The 26206-nt window shown below is 35.9% G+C and overlaps 1 protein-coding gene across 2 annotated transcripts in view; it reads right to left on the reverse strand.

Annotated features, from left to right (window-relative positions):
- Positions 1-1778: 1778 nt before the first annotated feature.
- The window catches only part of ankle2 (ankyrin repeat and LEM domain containing 2), a 46537-nt gene continuing 22109 nt past the window's right edge, over positions 1779-26206 (reverse strand). For both annotated transcript variants that reach the window (XM_061907111.1, XM_061907110.1), the window contains exons 6-13: positions 26020-26142; positions 24436-24499; positions 17795-17970; positions 17572-17678; positions 15592-15779; positions 7928-8708; positions 6598-6729; positions 1779-2613 (exon numbers count right to left, since the gene is read on the reverse strand). In XM_061907111.1, coding sequence (XP_061763095.1) covers positions 2400-2613; positions 6598-6729; positions 7928-8708; positions 15592-15779; positions 17572-17678; positions 17795-17970; positions 24436-24499; positions 26020-26142 — 1785 coding nt within the window. In that variant the 3' untranslated portion in view covers positions 1779-2399. The remainder of the gene's footprint in view (positions 2614-6597; positions 6730-7927; positions 8709-15591; positions 15780-17571; positions 17679-17794; positions 17971-24435; positions 24500-26019; positions 26143-26206) is intronic.

The raw sequence follows: 26206 nt of genomic DNA on the forward strand, positions 1-26206 counted from the left end.
AGGGTTCGGTGTATGCGCATGTGAAACTGGTGGGGTTTGGTACCTCCAACAATGTTAAGAACCACTGAATTATACTAAGTATTTAATGATATACTAGTTACTATGGTCATCTAATGAGTTACTATGGTCATCTAATGAGTTACTATGGTCATCTAATTAGTTACTATGGTCATCTAATGAGTTACTATGGTCATCTTATTAGTTACTATGGTCATCTAAGTTGTTACTATGGTCATCTAATTAGTGACTATGGTCATCTAAGTTGTTACTATGGTCATCTAATTAGTTACTATGGTCATCTAATTAGTTACTATGGTCATCTTATTAGTTACTATGGTCTTCTAAGTTGTTACTATGGTCATCTAATTAGTTACTATGGTCATCTAATTAGTTACTATGGTCATCTTATTAGTTACTATGGTCATCTAAGTAGTTACTATGGTCATCTAATTAATTACTATGGTCATCAAATGAGTTATTATGGTCATCTAATTAGTTACTATGGTCATCTAATTAGTTACTATGGTCATCTAATTAATTACTATGGTCATCTAATTAATTACTATGGTCATCTAATTAATTACTATGGTCATCTAATTAGTTACTATGGTCATCTAATTAGTTACTATGGTCATCTAATTAGTTATTATGGTCATCTAATTAATTACTATGGTCATCTAATTAGTTACTATGGTCATCTAATTAGTTACTATGGTCATCTTATTAGTTATTATGGTCATCTAATTAATTACTATGGTCATCTAATTAGTTACTATGGTCATCTAATTAGTTACTATGGTCATCTTATTGGTTACTATGGTCATCTAATTAGTTACTATGGTCATCTAATTAGTTACTATGGTCATCTTATTAGTTATTATGGTCATCTAATTAATTACTATGGTCATCTAATTAGTTACTATGGTCATCTAATTAGTTACTATGGTCATCTTATTGGTTACTATGGTCATCTAATTAGTTACTATGGTCATCTAATTAGTTACTATGGTCATCTAAGTAGTTACTATGGTAATCTAAGTAGTTACTATGGTCATCTAAGTCACAGCAGGTCAGAAGAGGCACCAAGCAGTGTGGGTGGGGAGCGTTTCCACAGATTGTCAGCCTGAAATGTGGGTGTCAGGGACAGACGCGGAAGTGAAGTGAATTATATTTATATAGCGCTTTTCTCTATTGACTCAAAGCGCTTTACATAGTGAAACCCAATATCTAAGTTACATTTAAACCAGTGTGGGTGGCACTGGGAGCAGGTGGATAAAGTGTCTTGCCCAAGGACACAACGGCAGTGACTAGGATGGCAGAAGCGGGAATCGAACCTGCAACCCTCAAGTTGCTGGCACGGCCGCTCTACCAACCGAGCTATGCCGGAAGGAGATTTTTACAACAAAGTTCTAAAGCTTAGTGATATATCAGATTGTAGGTGGGGTTTTTTTTTTTACCCTTAGCGTTTATATTTCACTGTTTGTTGCATTTTTGTTGATTGTACAATATTTGGATGGAGAGGGGGGGTGATGTTCATATGTTGTCAATATTCAGTGTTTTATCCTTCATAGTTAATATTGTAAATTCCACATTTTCATGTACATTCTGTAAAACATGTTTAAATTCCATTCCGTATTTTAAGGTGGTCTGTCCTAACAATTTTAGCATTCAGACATTGCAAAATGTTGTATTAGAGTTCCTAAAAAATATAAATTATTTCCTCCAAATTTGGCCAAATAATTGCCCAGGCCTGCTCTAAAAGGATCTTAGACACGTAATAAAGTAGTGAAGTTTTATTGACTACTCGTAAAGCAACTTTTTGACATAACAGGAAAAGAATCCCCACCATTAAAAGTTGATCAATGCAACAAAAAGAAGCAATGGTTGTAAGTTTTAGGTGCATTTTTTTTGCACACCGAGAAACATTTCCCGTGAGCAGAGTTGTCACCTGAGAGCACGCGTGACGGCACGATCTCAGCTAAGTTGTTTGTGCTCTCTGAGAAAGGTCGGCTCCAGCAAAAAGTTACATTCAGAACAACTAACTAAAAGCACACAATTCAATGTTAGTCTTCAGATGTTCTTGTAGTCGGACCAAAATAATCCTTCAGTTCAGGAAATTAAGGCAAATCCTGAACAGAGGAAATGCAGGAAAATGGCAGTCGGTTTAACGCCTTTTTCATTTAAAAAAAAAACCTTTGTGCTACTGACCAACATACAAAAAAATAACTCTTAAAATATTAATTTAAGGATATGTTGAAGTCACACTGAAGTGTGGCTCATGTTCATAACATCCAAAAATGTTGACTTGAGTTCCGATACACACTTGTCACAAATAACCACACACATTTACATATGCTCATCTCTTTTTGTAATCTTGCGTCTTATTCCAGTCTGTGAAGTCAGACCGAGGGCTGGTTCAAGTGCTTGAGGAGGATACGTTGCATGTAGCCGGCGTTGGCGGGGCTGAAGCGGCTCGGGCTGAAGTCCGGCGAGGCCGAATGGAAGGCGGGACTTGAACGGGCCGAGGGAGACATGGGGCCGCTTGGCGCCGGGGAGCCCGGAGTCTGATGTTGCATCCCGAGACCCGGTCTTCCCACCGCGGGGCTCGGCCAGCTGGACACACGGCAAATCAAATACATTTTGTCTTGGTTATTTATTGACAAACCCCGTTTCCATATGAGTTGGGAAATTGTGTTAGATGTAAATATAAACAGAATACAATGATTTGCAAATCATTTTCAACCCATATTCAGTTGAATATGCTACAAAGACAACATATTTGATGTTCAAACTCATAAACTTTATTTTTTTTTGCAAATAATAATTAACTTTGACTTTCATGGCTGCATCACGTGCCAAAGTAGTTGGGAAAGGGCATGTTCACCACTGTGTTATCATTTTCAACCCATATTCAGTTGAATATGCTACAAAGACAACATATTTGATGTTCAAACTCATAAACTTTATTTTTTTTTGCAAATAATAATTAACTTACACTTTCATGGCTGCATCACGTGCCAAAGTAGTTGGGAAAGGGCATGTTCACCACTGTGTTATCATTTTCAACCCGTATTCAGTTGAATATGCTACAAAGACAACATATTTGATGTTCAAACTCATAAACTTTATTTTTTTTTGCAAATAATAATTAACTTAGACTTTCATGGCTGCATCACGTGCCAAAGTAGTTGGGAAAGGGCATGTTCACCACTGTGTTAACATTTTCAACCCGTATTCAGTTGAATATGCTACAAAGACAACATATTTGATGTTCAAACTCATAAACATTTTTTTTTGTGCAAATAATCATTAACTTTAGAATTTGATGCCAGCAACACGTGACAAAGAAGTTGGGAAAGGTGGCAATAAATACTGATCAAGTTGAGGAATGCTCATCAAACACTTATTTGGAACATCCCACAAGTGTGCAGGCTAATTGGGAACAGCTTCCCCAAAAATGCTTAGTCTTTCACAAACAAGGATTGGGGAACGGTCACCACTTTGTGAACAAATGCGTGAGCAAAATGTCAAACAGTTTAAAAACATTATTTTTCAACGGGCTATTGCAAGGAATTTAGGAATTTCACCATCTACTGTCCGTAATACCATCAAAAGGCTCAGAGAATCTGGAGAAATCACTCCACGTAAGAGATGATATAACTGACCTTTGTTCCCTAAAGCGGCACTGCGACAACAGTGTGTAAAGGATATCACCACATGGGCTCAGGAACGCTTCAGAAAACCACTGTCAGTAACTACAGTTGGTCGCTACATCTGTAAGTGTAAGTTAAAACTCTACTACTATGCAAAGCCAAAGCCATTTATCAACAACACCCAGAAATGCCGCCAGCTTTGCTGGGCCCGAGATCATCTAAGATGGACTGATGCAAAGTGGAAAAGTGTTCTGTGGTCTGACGAGTCCACATTTCAAATTGTTTTTTGGAAACAGCGAACATCGTGTCCTCTGTACCAAAGAGGAAAAGAACCACCAGGACTGTTATAGGTGCAAAGTTGAAAAGCCAGCATGTGTGATGGTATGGGGGTGCATTAGTGCCCAAGGCATGGGTAACTTACACATCTGTGAAGGCACCATTAATGCTGAAAGGTACATACAGGTTTTGGAACAACATATGCTGCCATCTAAGCGCCGTCTTTTTCATGGACGCCCCTGCTTATTTCAGCAAGACAATGCGGTATTAGTGTACTATCACAATACTAATGAATCATATTCCGTACCATACCACCTCTAAAAAGTACCCAGTCTTCATATTATGTTTAGAAACTCAGGAAACATGTCCCTGGACACATGAGGACTTTGAATACGACCAATGTATGATCCTGTTACTACTTGGTATCGGATTGATACCCAAATTTGTGGTATCATACAAAACTATCAAAGAAGAGAAAAATAAGTGATTATTACATTTTAACAGAAGTGTAGATAGAACATGTTAAAATAAAAAGTAAGCAGATATTAACAGTCAATGAACAAGTAGTTTAATAATTCAGTTTTCTACCACTTGTCCTTAATGATGTTGACAAATGATAAATGACACAAGATGTTACTGCATTCAAATTAGGAGCCTTTGTTTGTTTACTTATTACTAAACGACAAGTTGTCTTGTATGTTCACTATTTTATTTAAGGACAAACTTACAAACCCCGTTTCCATATGAGTTGGGAAATTGTGTTAGATGTAAATATAAACGGAATACAATGATTTGCAAATCTTTTTCAACCCATATTCAGTTGAATATGCTACAAAGACAACATATTTGATGTTCAAACTCATAAACTTTATTTTTTTTTGCAAATGATTATTAACTTAGAATTTCATGGCTGCAACACGTGCCAAAGTAGTTGGGAAAGGGCATGTTCACCACTGTGTTACATCACCTTTTCTTTTAACAACACTCAATAAACGTTTGGGAACTGAGGAAACTAATTGTTGAAGCTTTGAAAGTGGAATTCTTTCCTATTCTTGTTTTATGTAGAGCTTCAGTCCTTCAACAGTCCGGGGGTCTCCGCTGTCGTATTTTACGCTTCATAATGCGCCACACATTTTCCATGGGAGACAGGTCTGGACTGCAGGCGGGCCAGCAATTTACCCCTACTCTTTTTTTACGAAGCCACGCTGTTGTAACACGTGCTGAATGTGGCTTGGCATTGTCTTGCTGAAATAAGCAGGGGCGCCCATGAAATAGACGGCGCTTTGATGGGAGCATATGTTGTTCCAAAACCTGTATGTACCTTTCAGCATTAATGGTGCCTTCACAGATGTGTAAGTTACCCATGCCTTGGGCACTAATGCACCCCCATACCATCACACATGCTGGCTTTTGAACTTTGCGTCGATAACAGTCTGGATGGTTCGCTTCCCCTTTGGTCCGGATGACACGATGTCGAATATTTCCAAAAACAATTTGAAATGTGAACTCGTCAGACCACAGCACACTTTTCCACTTTGCATCAGTCCATCTTAGATGAGCTCGGGCCCAGAGAAACTGGCGGCGTTTCTGGATGTTGTAGATAAATGGCTTTTGCTTTGCATAGTAGAGCTTTAACTTGCACTTACAGATGTAGCGACAAACTGTATTTACTGACAGTGGTTTTCTGAAGTGTTCCTGAGCCCATGTGGTGATATCCTTTACATACTGATGTCGCTTTTTGATGCAGTAACGCCTAGGAGATCCAAGGTCACGGGCATTCAATGTTACGTGCAGTGATTTCTCCAGATTCTCTGAACTTTTTGATGATATTACCGATTGAGGTGGTGAAGGTGAAATCCCTAAATTCCTTGCAATAGCTTCTTGAGAAATGTTGTTTTTAAACTGTTGGACAATTTGCTCACACATTTGTCGACAAAGTGGTGACCCTCGCCCCGTCCTTGTTTGTGAATGACTGAACATTTCATGGAAGCTGATTTTATACCCAATCATGGCACCCACCTGTTCCCAATTAGCCTGTTCACCTGTGGGACGTTCCAAATAAGTGTTTGATGAGCATTCCTCAACTTTCTCACTCTTTTTTGACACTTGTGCCAGCTTTTTTTAAACATGTTGCTAGCATTGAATTCCAAATGAGCTCATATTTGCCAAATATAACAAATTTTTGCAATTTGAACGTTGAGTATCTTGTCTTTGCAGACTATTCAATTAAATATTAGTTGAAAAGGATTTGCAAATTATTGTATTCTCTTTTTATTTACCTTTTACACAACGTGACAACTTCACTGGTTATCTAGTCTACTGACAGATATAAGTTAGAAATATACGCTACTTTTTGTTGGATAAAAACACGTCACTTAAAGTCTCAAAATCCAAAAGTTTGGAGCAAGTTCAGAAGAAGGCAAGATGTTTTTTAAAAAACATGCTTCAATGGTTTGATTCCACAGTTTTGAGACTAATGGAGATCCTACTGCTTGGTAGAAAAGATCTGTTCAGTATTTGAACACAAAAGTGTTTGATTGTGAGGCATGACAAGCCACAAAATACAAGGGGTCTATCAGACCCACAAATTGCTGGCTGAGTACCAACAATATGAATGTTGCACGAGTGTTAGAGAGAAGGTAAACAGAGAGAAGGTAAACAGACTGACCTTTGCATGTCTGAGGCAGAGAAGGACTTTATTGTGCTCATCCACTTGTGAATGCTGGGATACGTCTGAGACTCCACCTCCACACCTTCCAGGGCCGACAACACCTGCCTGTCCAACTTGCTCGGAGACGCTCTGCGGAAAATTCCAAAATGTACAAACCCCGTTTCCATATGAGTTGGGAAATTGTGTTGGATGTAAATATAAACAGAATACAATGATTTGCAAATCATTTTCAACCCATATTCAGTTGAATATGCTACAAAGACAACATATTTGATGTTCAAACTCATAAACTTTTTTTTTTTTTTTCGGCATCAGTGTGTAAAGGATATCACCACATGGGCTCAGGAACACTTCATAAAACCACTGTCAGTAACTACAGTTGGTCACTTCATCTGTAAGTGCAAGTTAAAACTCTACTATGCATAACAAAACTAATTTATCAACAACACCCAGAAACACCACCGGCTTGGCTGGGTACGAGCTCATCTAAGATGGACTGATGCACTGTGGAAAAGTGTTCTGTGATCTGACAAGTCCACATTTCAAATTATATTTGGAAACTGTGGACGTTGTGTCCTCCGGAACAAAGAGGAAAATAACCATCCGGATTGTTATAGGCGCAAAGTTAAAAATCCAGCATCTGTGATGGTATGGGGGTGTGTAAGTGCCCAAGGCATGGGTAACTCACACATCTGTGAAGGCACCATTAATGATGAATGGTCCATACAGGTTTTGGAGCAACATATGTTGTCATCCAAGCAACGTTATCATGGACGCCCCTGCTTATTTCAGCAAGACAATGCTAAGCCATGTGTTACAACAGCCTGGCTTTGTAGTAAAAGAGTGCGGGTACTTTCCTGGCCCGCCTGCAGTCCAGACTTGTCTCCCATGGAAAATGTGTGGTGCATTATGAAGTGTAAAATACGACAGCTGTTGAAGGACTGAAGCTCTACATAAAACAAGAATGGGAAAGAATTCCACTTTCAAAGCTTCAACAATTAGTTTCCTCAGTTCCCAAACGTTTATTGAGTTTTGTAAAAAGAAAAAGTGATGTAACACAGTGGTGAACATGCCCTTTCCCAACTACTTTGGCACGTGTTGCAGCCATGAAATTCTAAGTTAATTATTATTTGCAAAGAAAAAATCAAGTTTATGAGTTTGAACATGTTGTCTTTGTAGCATATTCAACTGAATATGGGTTGAAAAGGATTTGCAAATCATTGTATTCTGTTTATATTTACATTTAACACAATTTCCCAACTCATATGGAAACAGGGTTTGTAGTCCCTCTAATAACAAAAACCGCATTGACTATCTTGGCACTCACCCCATGATGAAGAGTCCTTTCCGGACGTGAGGCGGGGTCCTCGGCAGGAACTCATGGGAGTTGTCCAAGGACTTGTACGAAGACGTAGACGACCCCGAGCTGCTCAGGTCCCTCCCCCCGTGGTCCCAGGATTTGGATCTGGCGCAGACGTTGGCCCCCCTTGTCCTGCTCGTTATGTCCGAGCTCCCGTCCTCCGCCTGGAAGAACTCCTCTGAGCTGCTGCTGCTGCTGCTGCTGCTGCTGCTGGGCCTCTCCTCCGCACCTCCTCCCCCCTTCAGGACCTCCCTGCTCGGGCTGCCGTGACCAAGACTCGGCCCGGAGCTCAGGTCGGTGCTTAAGTCGGCGTCCGACGGTTCTTGCAGCGACATGCGCTCAAACTCCACCATGAGGTTGGAGACGGGCGACAGCAGGCCGCAGGAAGACTGGGAGCTTTGAGGAAACATCTCATCGCCGTTGAGCGTCCGCTCTCTGGAGGAGGCGCACACCTGGTTTTGGCAGACGGCGCCGGGAGACAGGAGGCCGTCGTCGCAGCAACACAGCGGGTCCCGCTCGGCCGCGGTCTCGATCAGGTCGGCGCCCCGGTACAGTGGCGCCATGGGCAAGATGCGGAAGTCGTGACCTCCCACCGCTCCCTTCAGGCTGTCGCTGGCGGCGGCGGCGGAGGAGGTGATGCTGGTGAGCGCCGCGTTCTGCCGGTTCTTCATTTCCTCCAAGCTGATGTCCTCCCCCTCGTCCAGGAAGGCCCCCACGGAGATGGAGTTGCAGAACTTCTTGAGCTTGCCTGCGACCACGGATGACAAAATCATGCGAGGTCGTCGCTTAAATGTTGGCGGCAAAACAGCAAATGTGAGGAAATACACAAATGATAGTTTTCTGAAACGGGACAAGCGGCAGAAAATGGACGGGATGGATGAAACTGAATGTTGAAAGTAGGGATGCGAAATGAAAATTTGTGGCCGAAGCCGAATAAAATTTAATCAATCAATCAATGTTTACTTATATAGCCCTAAATCACTAGTGTCTCAAAGGGCTGCACAAACCACCACGACATCCTCAGTAGGAAAACTCACACCCAGTGGGACATCGGTGACAATGATGACTATGAGAACCTTGGAGAGGAGGAAAGCAATGGATGTCGAGCGGGTCTAACATGATACTGTGAAAGTTCAATCCACAATGGATCCAACACAGTCGCGAGAGTCCAATCCAAAGAGGATCCAAGACACAGCAGCGAGAGTCCCGTTCACAGCGGAGCCAGCAGGAAACCATCCCAAGCGTAGGCGGACCAGCAGCGCAGAGATGTCCCCAGCCGATTCACAGGCGAGCAGTACATGGCCACCGGATTGGACCGGACCCCCTCCACAAGGGAGAGTGGGACATAGAAGAAAAAGAAAAGAAACGGCAGATCAACTGGTCTAAAAAGGAGGTCTATTTAAAGGCTAGAGTATACAGATGAGTTTTAAGGTGAGACTTAAATGCTTCTACTGAGGTGGCATCTCGAACTGTTACCGGGAGGGCATTCCAGAGTACTGGAGCCCGAACGGAAAACGCTCTATAGCCCGCAGACTTTTTTTGGGCTTTGGGAATCACTAATAAGCCGGAGTCCTTTGAACGCAGATTTCTTGCCGGGACATATGGTACAATACAATCGGCAAGATAGGCTGGAGCTAGACCGTGTAGTATTTTATACGTAAGTAGTAAAACCTTAAAGTCACATCTTAAGTGCACAAACGCTTGGCCGAAAGCCGAATAATGAAGCAGTTTTTCACAATTTTTTTAATATTGCATAAATAGCCTAGAATAAATATTTAGATGTTTTTCAAATAAAGTAATTTTTTATTGAATATTGACTTTTTTAATATTCCAGTAGTCTTTGCTTTTCAAAAAAGCACAAAGTTTTTCATTTATATTAGGCCTTCAAACAAAACATGCATTCCAAAAAAAAATAAAGTGCATTAAAGTGGATAAACCCACAACAAATGAATTATTGTCCTTTTGGCAAAAGTCTGCTTAGCCACAGTAGATATGCTAATAATGTAAACAGAAGGCTCAAGTAAATCTCAATTAAGTGTGTGCTTGTAACCTCATACACTTATACAGGTACACAACATATCCCAGGCCAGAACAGATTTGTCAATAACAGTACTTCAGCTTCAGAATAAAAAAGAAGGAAACTAACTATGTACAAAACAATTTAAATTTAACACTGCACGTTGGTTGATTGCGTCACCGCGTCAAAAAATTGCGTCACGTTGTGTACTTGGTAAATAAAAAGAAAATACAATGATTTGCAAATCCTTTTCAACTTATATTCAATGGAATAGACTGCAAAGACAAGATAGTTCATGTTCACACCGATAAACTTTTTTTTTTTTTTAGCAAATAATCATTAACTTTGAATTATATAAGTATAAAATACTACACGGTCTAGCTCCAGCCTATCTTGCCGATTGTATTGTACCATATGTCCCGGCAAGAAATCTGCGTTCAAAGGACTCCGGCTTATTAGTGATTCCTAGAGCCCAAAAAAGGTCTGCGGGCTATAGAGTACTCTGGAATGCCCTCCCGGTAACAGTTCGAGATGCCACCTCAGTAGAAGCATTTAAGTCTCACCTTAAAACTCATCTGTATACTCTAGCCTTTAAATAGACCTCCTTTTTAGACCAGTTGATCTGCCGTTTCTTTTCTTTTTTCTCCTCTGTCCCCCCCTCCCTTGTGGAGGGGGTCCGGTCCGATGACCATGGATGAAGTACTGGCTGTCCAGAGTCAAGACCCAGGATGGACCGCTCGCCTGTGTATGGGTTGGGGACATCTCTACACTGCTGATCCGCTTCCGCTTGGGATGGTTTCCTGTGGACAGGACTCTCGCTGCTGTCTTGGATCCGCTTTGAACTGAACTCTCGCGGCTGTGTTGGAGCCACTATGGATTGAACTTTCACAGTATCATGTTAGACCCGCTTGACATCCATTGCTTTCGGTCCCCTAGAGGGGGGGGGTTGCCCACATCTGAGGTCCTCTCCAAGGTTTCTCATAGTCAGCATTGTCACTGGCGTCCCACTGGATGTGAATTCTCCCTGCCCACTGGGTGTGAGTTTTCCTTGCCCTTTTGTGGGTTCTTCCGAGGATGTTGTAGTCGTAATGATTTGTGCAGTCCTTTGAGACATTTGTGATTTGGGGCTATATAAATAAACATTGATTGATTGATTGATTGAATTTAATGGCAGCAACACATTGCAAAAAAGTTGCCATTTTTACCACTGTGTTACATGGCCTTTCCTTTTAACAACACTCAGTAAAGGTTTGGGAACTGAGGAGACACATTTTTGAAGCTTTTCAGGTAGAATTATTTCCCATTCTTGCTTGATGTGCAGCTTAAGTTGTTCAACAGTCTCCCTTCTCATATTTTAGCCTTCATAATGCACCACACATGTTCAAGGACTACAGGCAGGCCAGTCTAGTACCCGCACTCTTTTACTATGAAGCCACATTGTGGTAACACCTAACTTGGAATTGTCTTGCTGAAATAAGCAGGGGCGTCCATGATAACGTTGCTTGGATGCAGACATATGTTGTTCCAAAACCTGTATGGACCATTCAGCATTAATGGTGCCTTCACAGATGTGTAAGTTACCCATGCCTTGGGCACTAATGCACCCCCATACCATCACACATGCTGCCTTTTACACTTTGCGTCTATAACAATCCGGATGGTTCTTTTCCTCTTTGTTCCGAAGGACACAACATCCACAGTTTCCAAAAATAATATGACACATGGACTCGTCAGACCACAGAAGACTTTTCCACTTTGCGTCGGTCCATCTTAAATGAGCTCGGGCCCAGCGAAGCCAGCGGCGTTTCTGGATGTTGTTGATAAATGGCTTTCACTTTGCATAGTAGAGTTTTAACTTGCACTTACAGATGTAGCGACAAACTGCAGTTACTGACGGTGGTTTTCTGAAGTGTTCCTGAGCCCATGTGGTGATATCCTTTACACGCCGATGTCGCTTTTTGATGCAGTACTGCCCAGGAGATCCAAGGTCATGGGCATTCAATGTTACGTGGAGTGATTTCTCCAGATTCTCTGAACCTTTTGATAATATTACGGACCGGTGAAGGTGAAATTCCTTGCAATAGCTTCTTGAGAAATGTTGTTTTTAAACTGTTGGACAATTTGCTCACACATTTGTCGACAAAGTGGTGACCCTCGCCCCGTCCTTGTTTGTGAATGACTGAACATTTCATGGGAGCTGATTTTATACCCAATCATGGCACCCACCTGTTCCCAATTAGCCTGTACACCTGTGGGACGTTCCAAATAAGTGTTTGATGAGCATTCCTCAACTTTCTCACTCTTTTTTGCCACTTGTGCCAGCTTTTTTAAAAAACCTGTTGCAAGCATCGAATTCCAAATGAGCTCATATTTGCCAAATATAACACATTTTTCCAGTTTGAACGTTGAGTATCTTGTCTTTGCAGACTATTCAATTGAATGTTAGTTGAAAAGGATTTGCAAATTATTGTATTCTCTTTTTATTTACTATTTACACAACGTGACAACTTCACTGGTTATCTAGTCTACTGACAGATATAAGTTAGAAATATACGCCACTTTTTATGAGATAAAAATACGTCACTAAAGTCTCAAAATCCAAACGTTTGGAGCAAGTTCAGAAGAAAGCAAGATGGTTTTTAAAAAACATGCTTCAATGGTTTGATTTCACAGTTTTGAGACTTATGGAGATCCTACCGCTTGGTAGAAAATGGATGGATGGAGATCCTAAATACACAGAAAATCAGGTACCAGTAGGTACAAAAAGTTGGATTTGTGTTGAAGGATTACTTTGTGTTAATAGTTCCAACTTTCAAGGTGGTCCTGAGGTGTATTTCCCCACATGATCTACAGTGGATTCCCAATATTTACAGGAAGTTACTGTTCAAGACCCAATATACAGACTCAGCTATAAAATGCCTTTATCTGATACTATATAGTATGTGCTCCACTTCTCCTAGGATGCAGTTTTGGACAGAAATTATTTATTATTAGAAATCAGTTATAATAGAAGTAAACATTGCATGTGACAAAGTAGTCCTTTTGACCCCAAAATGGATCAAAAAGAACCCCGTGTGGCTCTGAAGAATGGATAGAGGCTCTTTTAGAGTGAGGGAACTATAAACGGACTACGATCAAGGAATCCTTCATCATACATTGCATCTGGAAAGTATTCACAGCATTATTCACACCATATTTTGTTATGTTACAGCCTTATTCCAAATATTTTTGTCCTCAAAATTCTACACAATGACAATGTTAAAAACTTAATTTGTGCAAACGTATTACAAATGAACTAAGAAATGACATGTACATCAATAATATTGCTAGCCTTTGCTCAACACTTTGTTGATGCACGTTAGGCAGCAATTACAGCCTCAAGTCTTTTTCAATAAGATTCCACAAGCTTGGCACATCTATCTCTGACAATGTTCGCCCAATCCTCTTTGCAGCACCTCCGAAGCACCACTGGGTTAACTCATTAGCTACATCTTTAAGTTACATTTAGCCAGTGAGCAGGAAGTACATGTCAAAATAAAAGCCCTCAGTAATTGTTCTCTTTTCTGTACACAAAACACATTAAAGTTGGTCTTTTCATGCTGCTCTTAAGTTAATCAGCTCCTTTTATTGCTAGTTTGACTTGCAAACTCCCTTTCTCTGTCCTTGCATTGACATGCACTGTACATCAATCTCCTGATGTTATACTGCCACCTATGGGCAGCACTTTTGTTAGCATTTTATCCATACTGGCAATTTGATGTCATATTTGCTATATTATTATCTATAAATTATTACCTATTCAAGTTGAATGAGATTATTTTCATACAAAAAAAATAAATTTCTGATTAAGACGAATATATAACTGCTATGGGAAACCTACGAATGTGTGTGTAAATGTATGCCAAACCGCACATACAGTGGGTGTGGTTCTACTATATATATATATATATATATATATATATATATATATATATATATATATATATATATATATATATATATATATATATACACACACACATATACATACATATATATATATATACACATACTACCGCTTATTCCCTTTGGGGTTGCGGGGGGCGCTGGTGCCTATCTCAGCTACAATCGGGCGGAAGGCGGAGTACACCCTGGACAAGTCGCCACCTCATCGCAGGGCTATATATGTGTATGTATATATATAAATATATATATGTGTGTGTATATATATATATATATATATATATATATGTGTGTATATATATATGTATATATATGTATGTATATATATACACACACACACAGTATATATGTATGTATATACATACATATGCATATCTATATATACATACATACATATATACTGTTATATTGTGTGTATATATATACATATATACACACACACATATATACATATATATATACACACATATATATATATACACACATACATATGTATATATATATATACACATATATATGTATGTATATACATACATATACATACATACATACATATATACATATATACTGTGTATATACATACATACATATACACACATATATATACATATATGTATACACACATATATATATACACATACATATATATATATATATATACAAACATATGTATATACAGTATATATACACATATACTGTATACATATACACATACATATAAATATATATATATACACATATACAAACATATACATATATATACACATATATATGTATGTATATACATACATATACATATATATACATACATACATACATATATATATATATATATACACACATATATATACATATATGTATACACACATATATATATACACATATATACATATACACATACAAATATATATATATGCATACATACATATATATACATACATATATACATACACATATACTGTGTATATATATATACACATACACATATATATACACATATATACATACATACATATATATACATACATATATACTGTGTATATATATACACATATATACATACATACATATATATACATACATATATACTGTGTATATATATACACATATATACATACATACATATATATACATACATATATACTGTGTATATATATACACATATATACATACATACATATATATACATACATATATACTGTGTATATATATACACATATATACATATACACATACATATAAATATATATATATATATATACATATACAAATATATACATATACACACATATATACACGTATACATATATACATACATATATATATATATATATACATACACATATACATATACATATACATACATAAATACATATACATTTATATATATAAATACACAGTAATACTTATATATATGACAAATAAGTGTAGTGTAAGGTGAGATCTTACTTGCTACTTTGGCCTTTTATATAGCTCCTTTTTTCAATAGTCCATTTAAAGTTATTATAATACTATAAAATAAGCCTATTTAGTTGGTTAAATAAAGACAAACAGTACATATCTGTTTTATATGAAAAGTAATCTACTTGCACTGGAAAGAGATGTTTGGGGAAACTTGATTGTTCCTTTTCTGAGACTACTTTCTTCACTAAGAGGATGAGTGGGGGTCTACCTGGGGAGGGGGTTCGAAATCTGTTGCTGTTCTCGTTCTCCGCTTCTTCCCGAGTCCGTGGGCAGAAATCCCTCTTGCTCAGGTATTCTTCCATCTTGTGAAGTCCCTCGGTGGACGACAGATCGACAAAACTGTCAAGAAAATCCCAATACTCGGCCCAGGGGTGACCCAGCTCATGAGCCAGGTCTCTGGAGGAGGAAACATCGACTCTTTAGACTTCTTGTCAAATATATATTGGCAGGCAGTTGGAGGAATGGGTTATTTCACACATATGTAGATGCACTTCTTTACAAAGACATACTCAAAAAAATACGAAAAGAGTAAAGATAAACAAAAAAACGTCAAATAAAAGTTGTGTGTGGAAGCAATAGAATAGAAATGCTGGTTATGAATATAAGACAACAGTATCTCTAGACCAGGGGTCACCAGGTCGCCCGTAAGGACCAGATGAGTCGCCCGCTGGCCTGTTCTAAAAATAGCTCAAATAGCAGCACTTACCAGTGAGCTGCCTCTATTTTTTAAATTGTATTTATTTACTAGCAAGCTGGTCTCGCTTTGCTGGACATTTTTAATTCTAAGAGAGACAAAACTCAAATAGAATTTGAAAATCCAGGAACATTTTTTAAAGACTTGTTTAAATAAATTCATTTATTTTTTACTGTGCTTCTTATAACTTTCAGAAAGACCATTTTAGAGAAAAAATACAACCTTGTGGGGCGTTTTAGCTCGGTTGGTAGAGTGGCCGTGCCAGCAACTTGAGGGTTGCAGGTTCAATTCCTGCCTCTGCCAACCTAGTCACTGCCGTTGTGTCCTTGGGCAAGACACTTTACCCACCTGCTCCCAGTGCCACCCACACTGCTTTAAATGTAACTTAGATATTGGGTTTCACTATGTAAAGTGCTTTGAGTCACTAGAGAAAAAGCGCTATATAAATATAATTCACTTCACTTCACTTAAAAATGATTTGAGGATTTTTAAACCTTTTTACCTTTTGAATTCCTTCCTCTTCTTTCCTGACAATTTAAATCAATGTTCAAGTAAATTTATTTTTTTCATTGTAAAGAATAATAAATAAATTGTAATTTAATTATTCATTTTAGCTTTTGTTTTTTCTACGAAGAATATTTGTGAAATATTCCTTCAAACTTCTTATGATTAAAATAGAAATAAAACATTCTGTCAAATCTAGAAAATCTGTACAATCAAATTTAAATCTTATTTCAAAGTGTTTTGAATTTCTTTTAAAATTTTTGTTCTGTAATATCTAGAAGAAATAATGACTTGTCTTTGTTAGAAATATAGCTCGGTCCAATTTGTTATATATTCTAACATTTATTTAAAACATGTCATCAAAAAGATATATTTATTGTGAGAAATCATTAAGATGATCAGTGTTTCCACAAAGATAAATATAGTTAATTATTAATAATAACCGAGTTAAAGGTAAATTGAGCAAATTGGCTATTTCTGGCAATTTATTTAAGTGTGTATCAAACTGGTAGCCCTTTGCATTAATCAGTACCCAAGAAGTAGCTCTTGCTTTCAAAAAGGTCGGTGACCCCTGATCTACAGTGTTTACAGCTCCATCTTCTTATTCTCTGGCAGACCACGTCGTTTGTCTGTCTTCGTCATTCTTGTTTGGTGTGGCTTCACAGTGTGGTGCATATTTGTAACAGTGTTAAACTTGTTTATACGGCCACCCTCAGTGTGACCTGTATGGCTGTTGACCAAGTATGCCTTGCATTCACTTGTGTGTGTGAAAAGCCGTAGATATCATGTGACTGGGCCGGCACTCAAAGACAGTGCCTTTAAGTTTATTGGCGTTCTGTACGTCCGTGTACGCAGTGGCGTTAGAAAAAGTCATACATTTTACTTTTTGAAATTGATACCGATAATTTCTGATATCACATTTTAAAGCATTTATCGGACATCTCTAATAATAACATATTCTTAAAAAGTAATTCATTACTCTGGACTTGCCTGCCAACTCGCTCTGCTCCACGGTCGGGGTCCGACTTCAAAATGTTATGGAAATGCGGTCCTCGATTTCGAGGTGGAGTTTTCCAGGAGCGGCGAAAGTCATCCGCCTGTACGGGAAGACGATAAAGTATGGTCGAGCAACACTTCAATTATGCAAACTTTATTAGTTCAATGAAGGTGGCGAGTGCAGGGACAGTAAGTACTGAGTGGGTTGGGAGCTTGCCTTGGAAGGACTGAGTGGGCCGGCAAAGGCTGTGACAGTCATCAGTGGATCCATTGGACTTTTTGTGTGTCGTTGGATCAGTGAGAGTCTTTCTGAGGATTCAGGAGACCACAAGGAACCAATGATGGGTTGAGAGGTGTTGTCTGCTGCCCTCAGCAAGGGGACGTAGCAGCGGTCTGAGAGAAGGCAGGATCAGACATTAATTGTGTAAATCAACTTTTACCTTGAAAATCATCTTTTTTGATGGAAAATCCAGTTTTACCTTGAAAATAATTTTTTTCCTTGAAAATCAACTTTTACCTTGAAAATCGTTTTTTCCTTGAAAATCAACTTTTACCTTGAAAATCATTTTATTCTATGGAAAATCCAGTTTTACCTTGAAAATAATTTTTTTCCTTAAATCAAGTTTTACCTTAAAAATCGTTTTTTCCTTGAAAATCAACTTTTACCTTGAAAATCATTTTATTCTATGGAAAATCAAGTTTTACCTTAAAAATAATTTTTTCTTGAAAATCAACTTTTACCTTGAAAATCAACTTTTACCTTGAAAATCATTTTTTCCCTTGAATTTTTTTTCCCTTGAAATCATCTTTTACCTTGAAAATATTTTTTTTCCTTGAAAATCATTTTATTCTATGGAAAATCAGGTTTTACCTTAAAAATCTTTTTTTTCCTTGAAAATCAAGTTTTACCTGAAAACATTTTATTCTATGGAAAATCAAGTTTTACCTTAAAAATCATTTTTTCCTTGAAAATCAACTTTTACCTTGAAAATCATTTTATTCTATGGAAAATCAAGTTTTACCTTAAAAATATTTTTTTCCTTGAAAATCAACTTTTACCTTGAATATCATTTTGTCCATCCATCCATTTTCTACCGCTTATTCCTTCTATGGAAAATCAAGTTTTACCTTAAAAATCATTTTTTCCTTGAAAATCAACTTTTACCTTGAAAATAATTTTATTCTATGGAAAATCAAGTTTTACCTTAAAAATCTTTTTTTCCTTGAAAATCAACTTTTACCTTGAAAATATTTTTTTCCTTGAAAATCAAATTTTACCTAGAAAATATTTTCCTTGAAAATCAACTTTTACCTTGAAATTTTTTTTTCCTTGAAATCAACTTTTACCTTGAAAATCATTTTATTTGATGGAAAATCAAGTTTGACCTTGAAAATAATTTTTTCCCTTGAAAATCAACTTTTACCTTGAAAATATTTTTTTCCTTGGAAATCAAATTTTACCGAGAAAATAATCTTTTCCTTGAAAATCAACTTTTACCTTGAAAATAATTTTTTACCTTGAAATCCACTTTTACCTTGAAAATATTTTTTTTCCTTGAAAATCTACTTTTACCTTGAAAATCATTTTATTCTATGGAAAATCAAGTTTTACCTTAAAAATCATTTTTTCCTTGAAAATCAACTTTTACCTTGAAAATCATTTTATTCTATGGAAAATCAAGTTTTACCTTAAAAATCATTTTTTCCTTGAAAATCAACTTTTCCCTTGAAAATGATTTTATTCTATGGAAAATCAAGTTTTACATTAAAAATCATTTTTTCCTTGAAAATCAACTTTTACCTTGAAAATAATTTTTTTCCCTGAAAATCAACTTTTACCTTGAAAATATTTTTTTTTCTTGAAAATCAACTTTTACCTAGAAAATATTTTTTTCCTTGAAAATCAACTTTTACCTTGAAAATATTTTTTCCCTTGAAAATCAAATTTTACCTAGAAAATAATATTTTCCTTGAAAATCAACTTTTACCTTGAAATTTTTTTTTCCTTGAAATCAACTTTTACCTTGAAAATCATTTTATTTTATGGAAAATCAAGTTTGACCTTGAAAATTATTTTTTCCCTTGAAAATCAACTTTTACCTTGAAAATATTTTTTTCCTTGGAAATCAAATTTTACCGAGAAAATAATCTTTTCCTTGAAAATCAACTTTTACCTTGAAAATCATATTTTACCTTAAAATCAACTTTTACCTTGAAAATATTTTTTTCCTTGAAAATCTACTTTTACCTTGAAAATCATTTTATTCTATGGAAAATCAAGTTTTACCTTAAAAATCATTTTTTCCTTGAAAATCTACTTTTACTTTGAAAATGAACTTTTACCTTGAAAATCATTTTATTCTATGGAAAATCAAGTTTTACCTTAAAAATCATTTTTTCCTTGAAAATCAACTTTTCCCTTGAAAATCATTTTATTCTATGGAAAATCAAGTTTTACATTAAAAATCATTTTTCCTTAAAAATGAACTTTTACCTTGAAAACCAATTTTTTCCTTGAAAATCAACTTTTACCGTGAAAATATTTTTTTTCTTGAAAATCAACTTTTACCTAGAAAATAATTTTTTCCTTGAAAATCAACTTTTACCTTGAAAATCATTTTTTACCTTGAATTTTTTTTTCCTTGAAATCAACTTTTACCTTGAAAATATTTTTTTTTCTTGAAAATCAACTTTTACCTGGAAAATATGTTTTTCCTTGAAAATCAACTTTTACCTTGAAAATCATTTTATTCTATGGAAAATCAAGTTTTACCTTAAAAATCATTTTTTCCTTGAAAATCAACTTCACCTTGAAAATCATTTTATTCTATGGAAAATCAAGTGTTACCTTAAAAATATTTTTTTCCTTGAAAATCAACTTTTACCTTGAAAATCAAATTTTTCCTTGAAAATCAACTTTTACCTTGAAAATATTTTTTTTTTCTTGAAAATCAACTTTTACCTAGAAAATAATTTTTTCCTTGAAAATCAACTTTTACCTTGAAAATCATTTTTTACCTTGAATTTTTTTTCCTTGAAATCAACTTTTACCTTGAAAATATTTTTTTTCTTGAAAATCAACTTTTACCTGGAAAATAATTTTTTCCTTGAAAATCAACTTTTACCTTGAAAATCATTTTATTGTATGGAAAATCAAGTTTTACCTTAAAAATCATTTTTTCCTTGAAAATCAACTTTTACCTTGAAAATCTTTTTTTTCCTTAAAAATCAACTTTTACCTTGAAGATATTTTTTTTTCTTGAAATCATCTTTTACCTTGAAAATATTTTTTTTCCTTGAAAATCATTTTATTCTATGGAAAATCAGGTTTTACCTTAAAAATCTTTTTTTTCCTTGAAAATCAAGTTTTACCTTGAAAACATTTTATTCTATGGAAAATCAAGTTTTACCTTAAAAATCATTTTTTCCTTGAAAATCAACTTTTACCTTGAAAATCAGTTTATTCTATGGAAAATCAAGTTTTACCTTAAAAATCATTTTTTCCTTGAAAATCAACTTTTACCTTGGATATCATTTTATCCATCCATCCATTTTTCTACCGCTTATTCCTTCTATGGAAAATCAAGTTTTACCTTAAAAATCATTTTTTCCTTGAAAATCAACTTTTACCTTGAAAATCATTTTATTCTATGGAAAATCAAGTTTTACCTTAAAAATCTTTTTTTCCTTGAAAATCAACTTTTACCTTGAAAATATTTTTTTCCTTGAAAATCAAATTTTACCTAGAAAATCATTTTATTCTATGGAAAATCAAGTTTGACCTTAAAAATAATTTTTTCCCTTGAAAATCAACTTTTACCTTGAAAATATTTTTTTCCTTGGAAATCAAATTTTACCAAGAAAATAATCATTTCCTTGAAAATCAACTTTTACCTTGAAAATCATTTTTTACCTTGAAATTTTTTTTACCTTGAAATCAACTTTTACCTTGATAATATTTTTTTCCTTGAAAATCAACTTTTACCTAGAAAATAATATTTTCCTTGAAAATCAACTTTTACCATGAAAATCATTTTTTACCTTGAATTTTTTTTCCCCTTGAAATCAACTTTTACCTTGAAAATAATTTTATTCTATGGAAAATCAAGTTTTACCTTAAAAATATTTTTTTCCTTGAAAATCAACTTTTACCTTGAAAATATTTTTTTCCTTGAAAATCAAATTTTACCTAGAAAATAATATTTTCCTTGAAAATCAACTTTTACCTGGAAATTTTTTTTTCCTTGAAATCAACTTTTACCTTGAAAATCATTTTATTCTATGGAAAATCAAGTTTGACCTTAAAAATATTTTTTTCCCTTGAAAATCAACTTTTACCTTGAAAATATTTTTTTCCTTGGAAATCAAATTTTACCGAGGAAATAATAATTTCCTTGAAAATCAACTTTTACCTTGAAAATCATTTTTTACCTTGAAATTTTTTTACCTTGAAATCAACTTTTACCTTGAAAATCCTTTTTTTCCTTGAAAATCAAATTTTACCTAGAAAATAATATTTTCCTTGAAAATCAACTTTTACCTTGAAAATCATTTTTTACCTTGAAATTTTTTCCCCTTGAAATCAACTTTTACCTTGAAAATAATTGGTTTCCTTGAAAATCAACTTTTACCTTGCAAATCATTTTTTTCCTTGAAAAAATACTTTGACCTTGAAAATCATTTTTTTCCTTGAAAATCAACAAAGGCAGGATCAGACTTGAATTGTACAATCAACCATTATTGTTCTGTGCAGTTCACATTGTGACTAAATAATTTTGAATTTAAAGGGGAACTGCACTCTTTTTGGAATTTTGCGTATCATTCACAATCAAAACGACAGATAGATTTTTTTTATGCATTCTAAATATTAAATAAAGGTAAATAAAAGTTCTCTTACAGCGGAAACAATTGGAGCTCCACTATTTTGACCATGAATTCCAATAAAAAAGCATTGAAAAAGAGCCAACAATACTACATTTCATGACTTGAATACTAACCAAGTATTAGTGATATCGTTATTATAAGTGCTAACGCAGACAAACAAATTAAAGCGCCGGGACCACTAAAGTGTGTGTCTATGTTTACATCATCGAGTGGTCGGCTGCTTCTTTGCTCCCTGTAAGTTTCTTTTGGATCATAAATCATGCACCTCACCTGCACAGAAGAAGACTGAGTAGGTATTCTATCAAGTTGGTACACTTTATTGCTATTCTGAATGTTGCTATATTGGTTTTGGTTCAGGAATTGGATTGCATTGTTATAGTATTGTTGTGTATTGTTGTGTTGGATTGATTAATTAAAAAAAAAAATTAATTGAACGGTTTAAAAGAGGAGAAAACACGAAAAAAATGAAAATTAAATTTTGAAACATAGTTTATCTTCAATTTCGACTCTTTAAAATTCAAAATTCAACCGAAAAAAAGAATAGGAAAAACTAGCTAATTCGAATCTTTTAGAAAATATTAAAAAAATAAGTTTTGGAACATCATTAGTAATTTTTCCTGATTAAGATTAATTTTTGAATTTTGATGATATGTTTTAAATAGGTTAAAATCCAATCTGCACTTTGTTAAAATATACAATAAATTGGATCAAATCATTATTTCTTTTAGATTTTCCAGAACAAAAATTTTAAAAGAAATTCAAGACTTTGAAATATGATTGAAATTTGATTCTACGGATTTTCTAGATTTGCCTGACCTTTTGAGGGGAATTTTAATCATAAATTCGAAGAAATATTTCACAAATATTCTTCGTCGAAAAAACAGAAGCTAAAATGAATAATTAAATTAAAATGTATTTATTATTCTTTACAATAAAAAAAAAATAAATGTACTTGAACATTGATTTAAATTGTCAGGAAAGAAGGTAAAAATGTATATGTGTTTAAAATCCTAAAATATTTTTTTAGGTTTTATTTTTTCTCTAAAATTGTCTTTCTGAAAGTTATAAGAAGCAAAGTAAAAAAAATAATGAATTTATTTAAACAAGTGAAGACCAAGTCTTTAAAATATTTTCTTGGATTTTCAAATTCTCTCTTAGAATTAAAAATGTCCAGCAAAGCGAGACCAGCTTGCTAGTAAATAAATACAATTTAAAAAATAGAGGCAGCTCACTGGTAAGTGCTGCTATTTGAGCTATTTTTAGAACAGGCCAGCGGGCGACTCATCTGGTCCTTACGGGCGACCTGGTGTTGGTGACCCCTGGTCTAGGCTGTCCTAGCTCGGTTGGTAGAGTGGCCATGCCAGCAACTTGAGGGTTGCAGGTTCGATTCCCGCGTGTGCCATCCTAGTTACTGCCGTTGTGTCCTTGGGCAAGACACTTTACCCACCTGCTCCCAGTGCCACCCACACTGGTTTAAATGTAACTTAGATATTGGGTGTCACTATGTAAAGCGCTTTGAGTCATTTGAGAAAAGCGCTATATAAATATAATTCACTTCACTTCACTTCCTACAAGACGTGGGAGAAGTCTCTAACTCGCGAAGCAACACAACCTAAATAACATGGTCCTCATAGTCAGACTTGGATCATAACTCATGTGTAAGATTAGGATGACTACCTCAGAAGATAAATATGTTACTACTTTAGTTAACCTGTTGAGTCCTGCGTACACCTTGTGTTTCCTGAGGGATGCCAGGGCCTGTTTTTTTCCTATTTTTGTTTCCCAACTGCAAATGTTCTTGGCTGAATTAATATGACCTGTTTTCTGGTTTTAAGTCTGCACAACACGACCACTGATCAACTGATTCAAATTCAAAGAACAAAATATGTGGCTGCTTGGTGACAAGTAAGCAAACACTGGAATATCAAAGTGTCAATTTCTTAAAAGGTTTTTAAAAAAAGGGTTTGTTCTTACCTTCTAAATAATCACTTATTTTCTGCTTCACCTCCGGGGTTTGGCTCTTTCTGCTACAGATAATCTAATAAAAGGGTAAAAAAAAAAAAAAAAAAAAGGCGTTAGTTGATCATCCACACAGCTGACACAATACAACTATTGCAGGATTAGAGGAAAGAAAGCAGCTTCTGATCATCTAAATTTAGCGTGCAATGTGCCGCCCCCAAAAAATTTAGAAGCCAAAAGGTCACAACTTTAAAAAAAAAAACAAAAAAAAACTCTGCTAAGCAAAACTACAACATGGATACAGTATTTCCTTGAATTGCCGCCGGGGCGCTAATTATTTTAAAACCTCTTCTCACTCCGGCGCTTACCAAAGGCATGCGGTAAATGTAGGCCTGCGCTTATAAATTTAAGTGTGATGTAAGGATACCATCATGAAAACCACATTTAATCAAAAAAAACGTTATTATGGTCTTACTTTTACTTATAAATGAAGTCCATGTGCAGCTCCTTCTGATCAAAAGCATGGATAACTTGTTTACAGAAGTCTTCCTTATCTTTCTTCAGTTTTAAAAGTATCTCTGTCTCGATGGAGATATTCCTTTATTACCTCCTGCTTCGATTGAAAGTCCATCCATTTTTCTACCGCTTATTCCCTTTCGGGGTTGCGGGGGGCGCTGGCGCCTATCTCAGCTACAATCGGGCGGAAGGCGGGGTACACCCTGGACAAGTCGCCACATCATCCCGGGGCCAACACAGATAGACAACATTCACACACTAGGGCCAATTTAGTGTTGCCAATCAACCTATCCCCAGGTGCATGTCTTTGGAGGTGGGAGGGGCCTATCCCCAGGTGCATGTCTTTGAAGGTGGGAGGAAGCCGGAGTACCCGGAGGGAACCCACGCATTCACGGGGAGAACATGCAAACTCCACACAGAAAGATCCCTTGCCTGGATTTGAACCCAGGACTGCAGGACCTTCGTATTGTGAGGCAGACGCACTAACCCCTCTGCCACCGTGAAGCCCGATTGAAAGTCCAGTTTAGAAAACGGTTTTATTTTAGATATGTAATCCTCCATGTTAAAAGTGCAAGCGAGAGGAAAAAATAAACGATCGCTGCTTGTTGTCACTTCTTCTGCAGCCGAGTAGTCGCAAGAAGGATCACTAGCGCCCTCTACCACCAGGAGGCGGGACTCATTTAATGACTAATTTTTGACACACGCAGCTACGGTATATTAATAAAACATAGCTGCTTACTGTTCTTTTTAGCATATTCAATAGCTTGGACCTTAAATCCTACTGAATAGCTCTTAATCTTCTTCCTTTTATGTGATTTCAAATCATTGAAATCAGCCTCCTCCATTTTGAAAATGATGACAGGTGAAGTGTCACTTGTGACGTGACGAGTTTGACCCGGTGGATATTTTAGGCATATGCTAATTATTTTGCAAAACGAGTTTGACCTGGCAGTAATTCTAGGCAGGCGCATACTATATACCCGGCGGCAATTCATGGAAATACGGTAAGTCAAACCCAGATTCTTCCCTTTCCATCTACTCTGCTGGCTTTTTAAAATTATTTAGGTCACATTGAACACGTACATCACAAGGCTTCAAGTCATCTTTGTTCTTCCTGTTCTTATCAGTATCTGGATGCGAACACAGGACATTGACCACCTCCGGACACCCGAACTTGCAGGCAAAGTGGAGTGGTGTTTCAAAACCCTGCGGACAAAACATTGCGTGTCAACAGACCGGACGAAAGAAGAATCTCTTTTGACTGTAGCCT

The sequence above is a fragment of the Nerophis ophidion genome, linkage group LG07 (assembly GCF_033978795.1).
Source record: "Nerophis ophidion isolate RoL-2023_Sa linkage group LG07, RoL_Noph_v1.0, whole genome shotgun sequence".
NCBI classification, from domain to species: domain Eukaryota; kingdom Metazoa; phylum Chordata; class Actinopteri; order Syngnathiformes; family Syngnathidae; genus Nerophis; species Nerophis ophidion.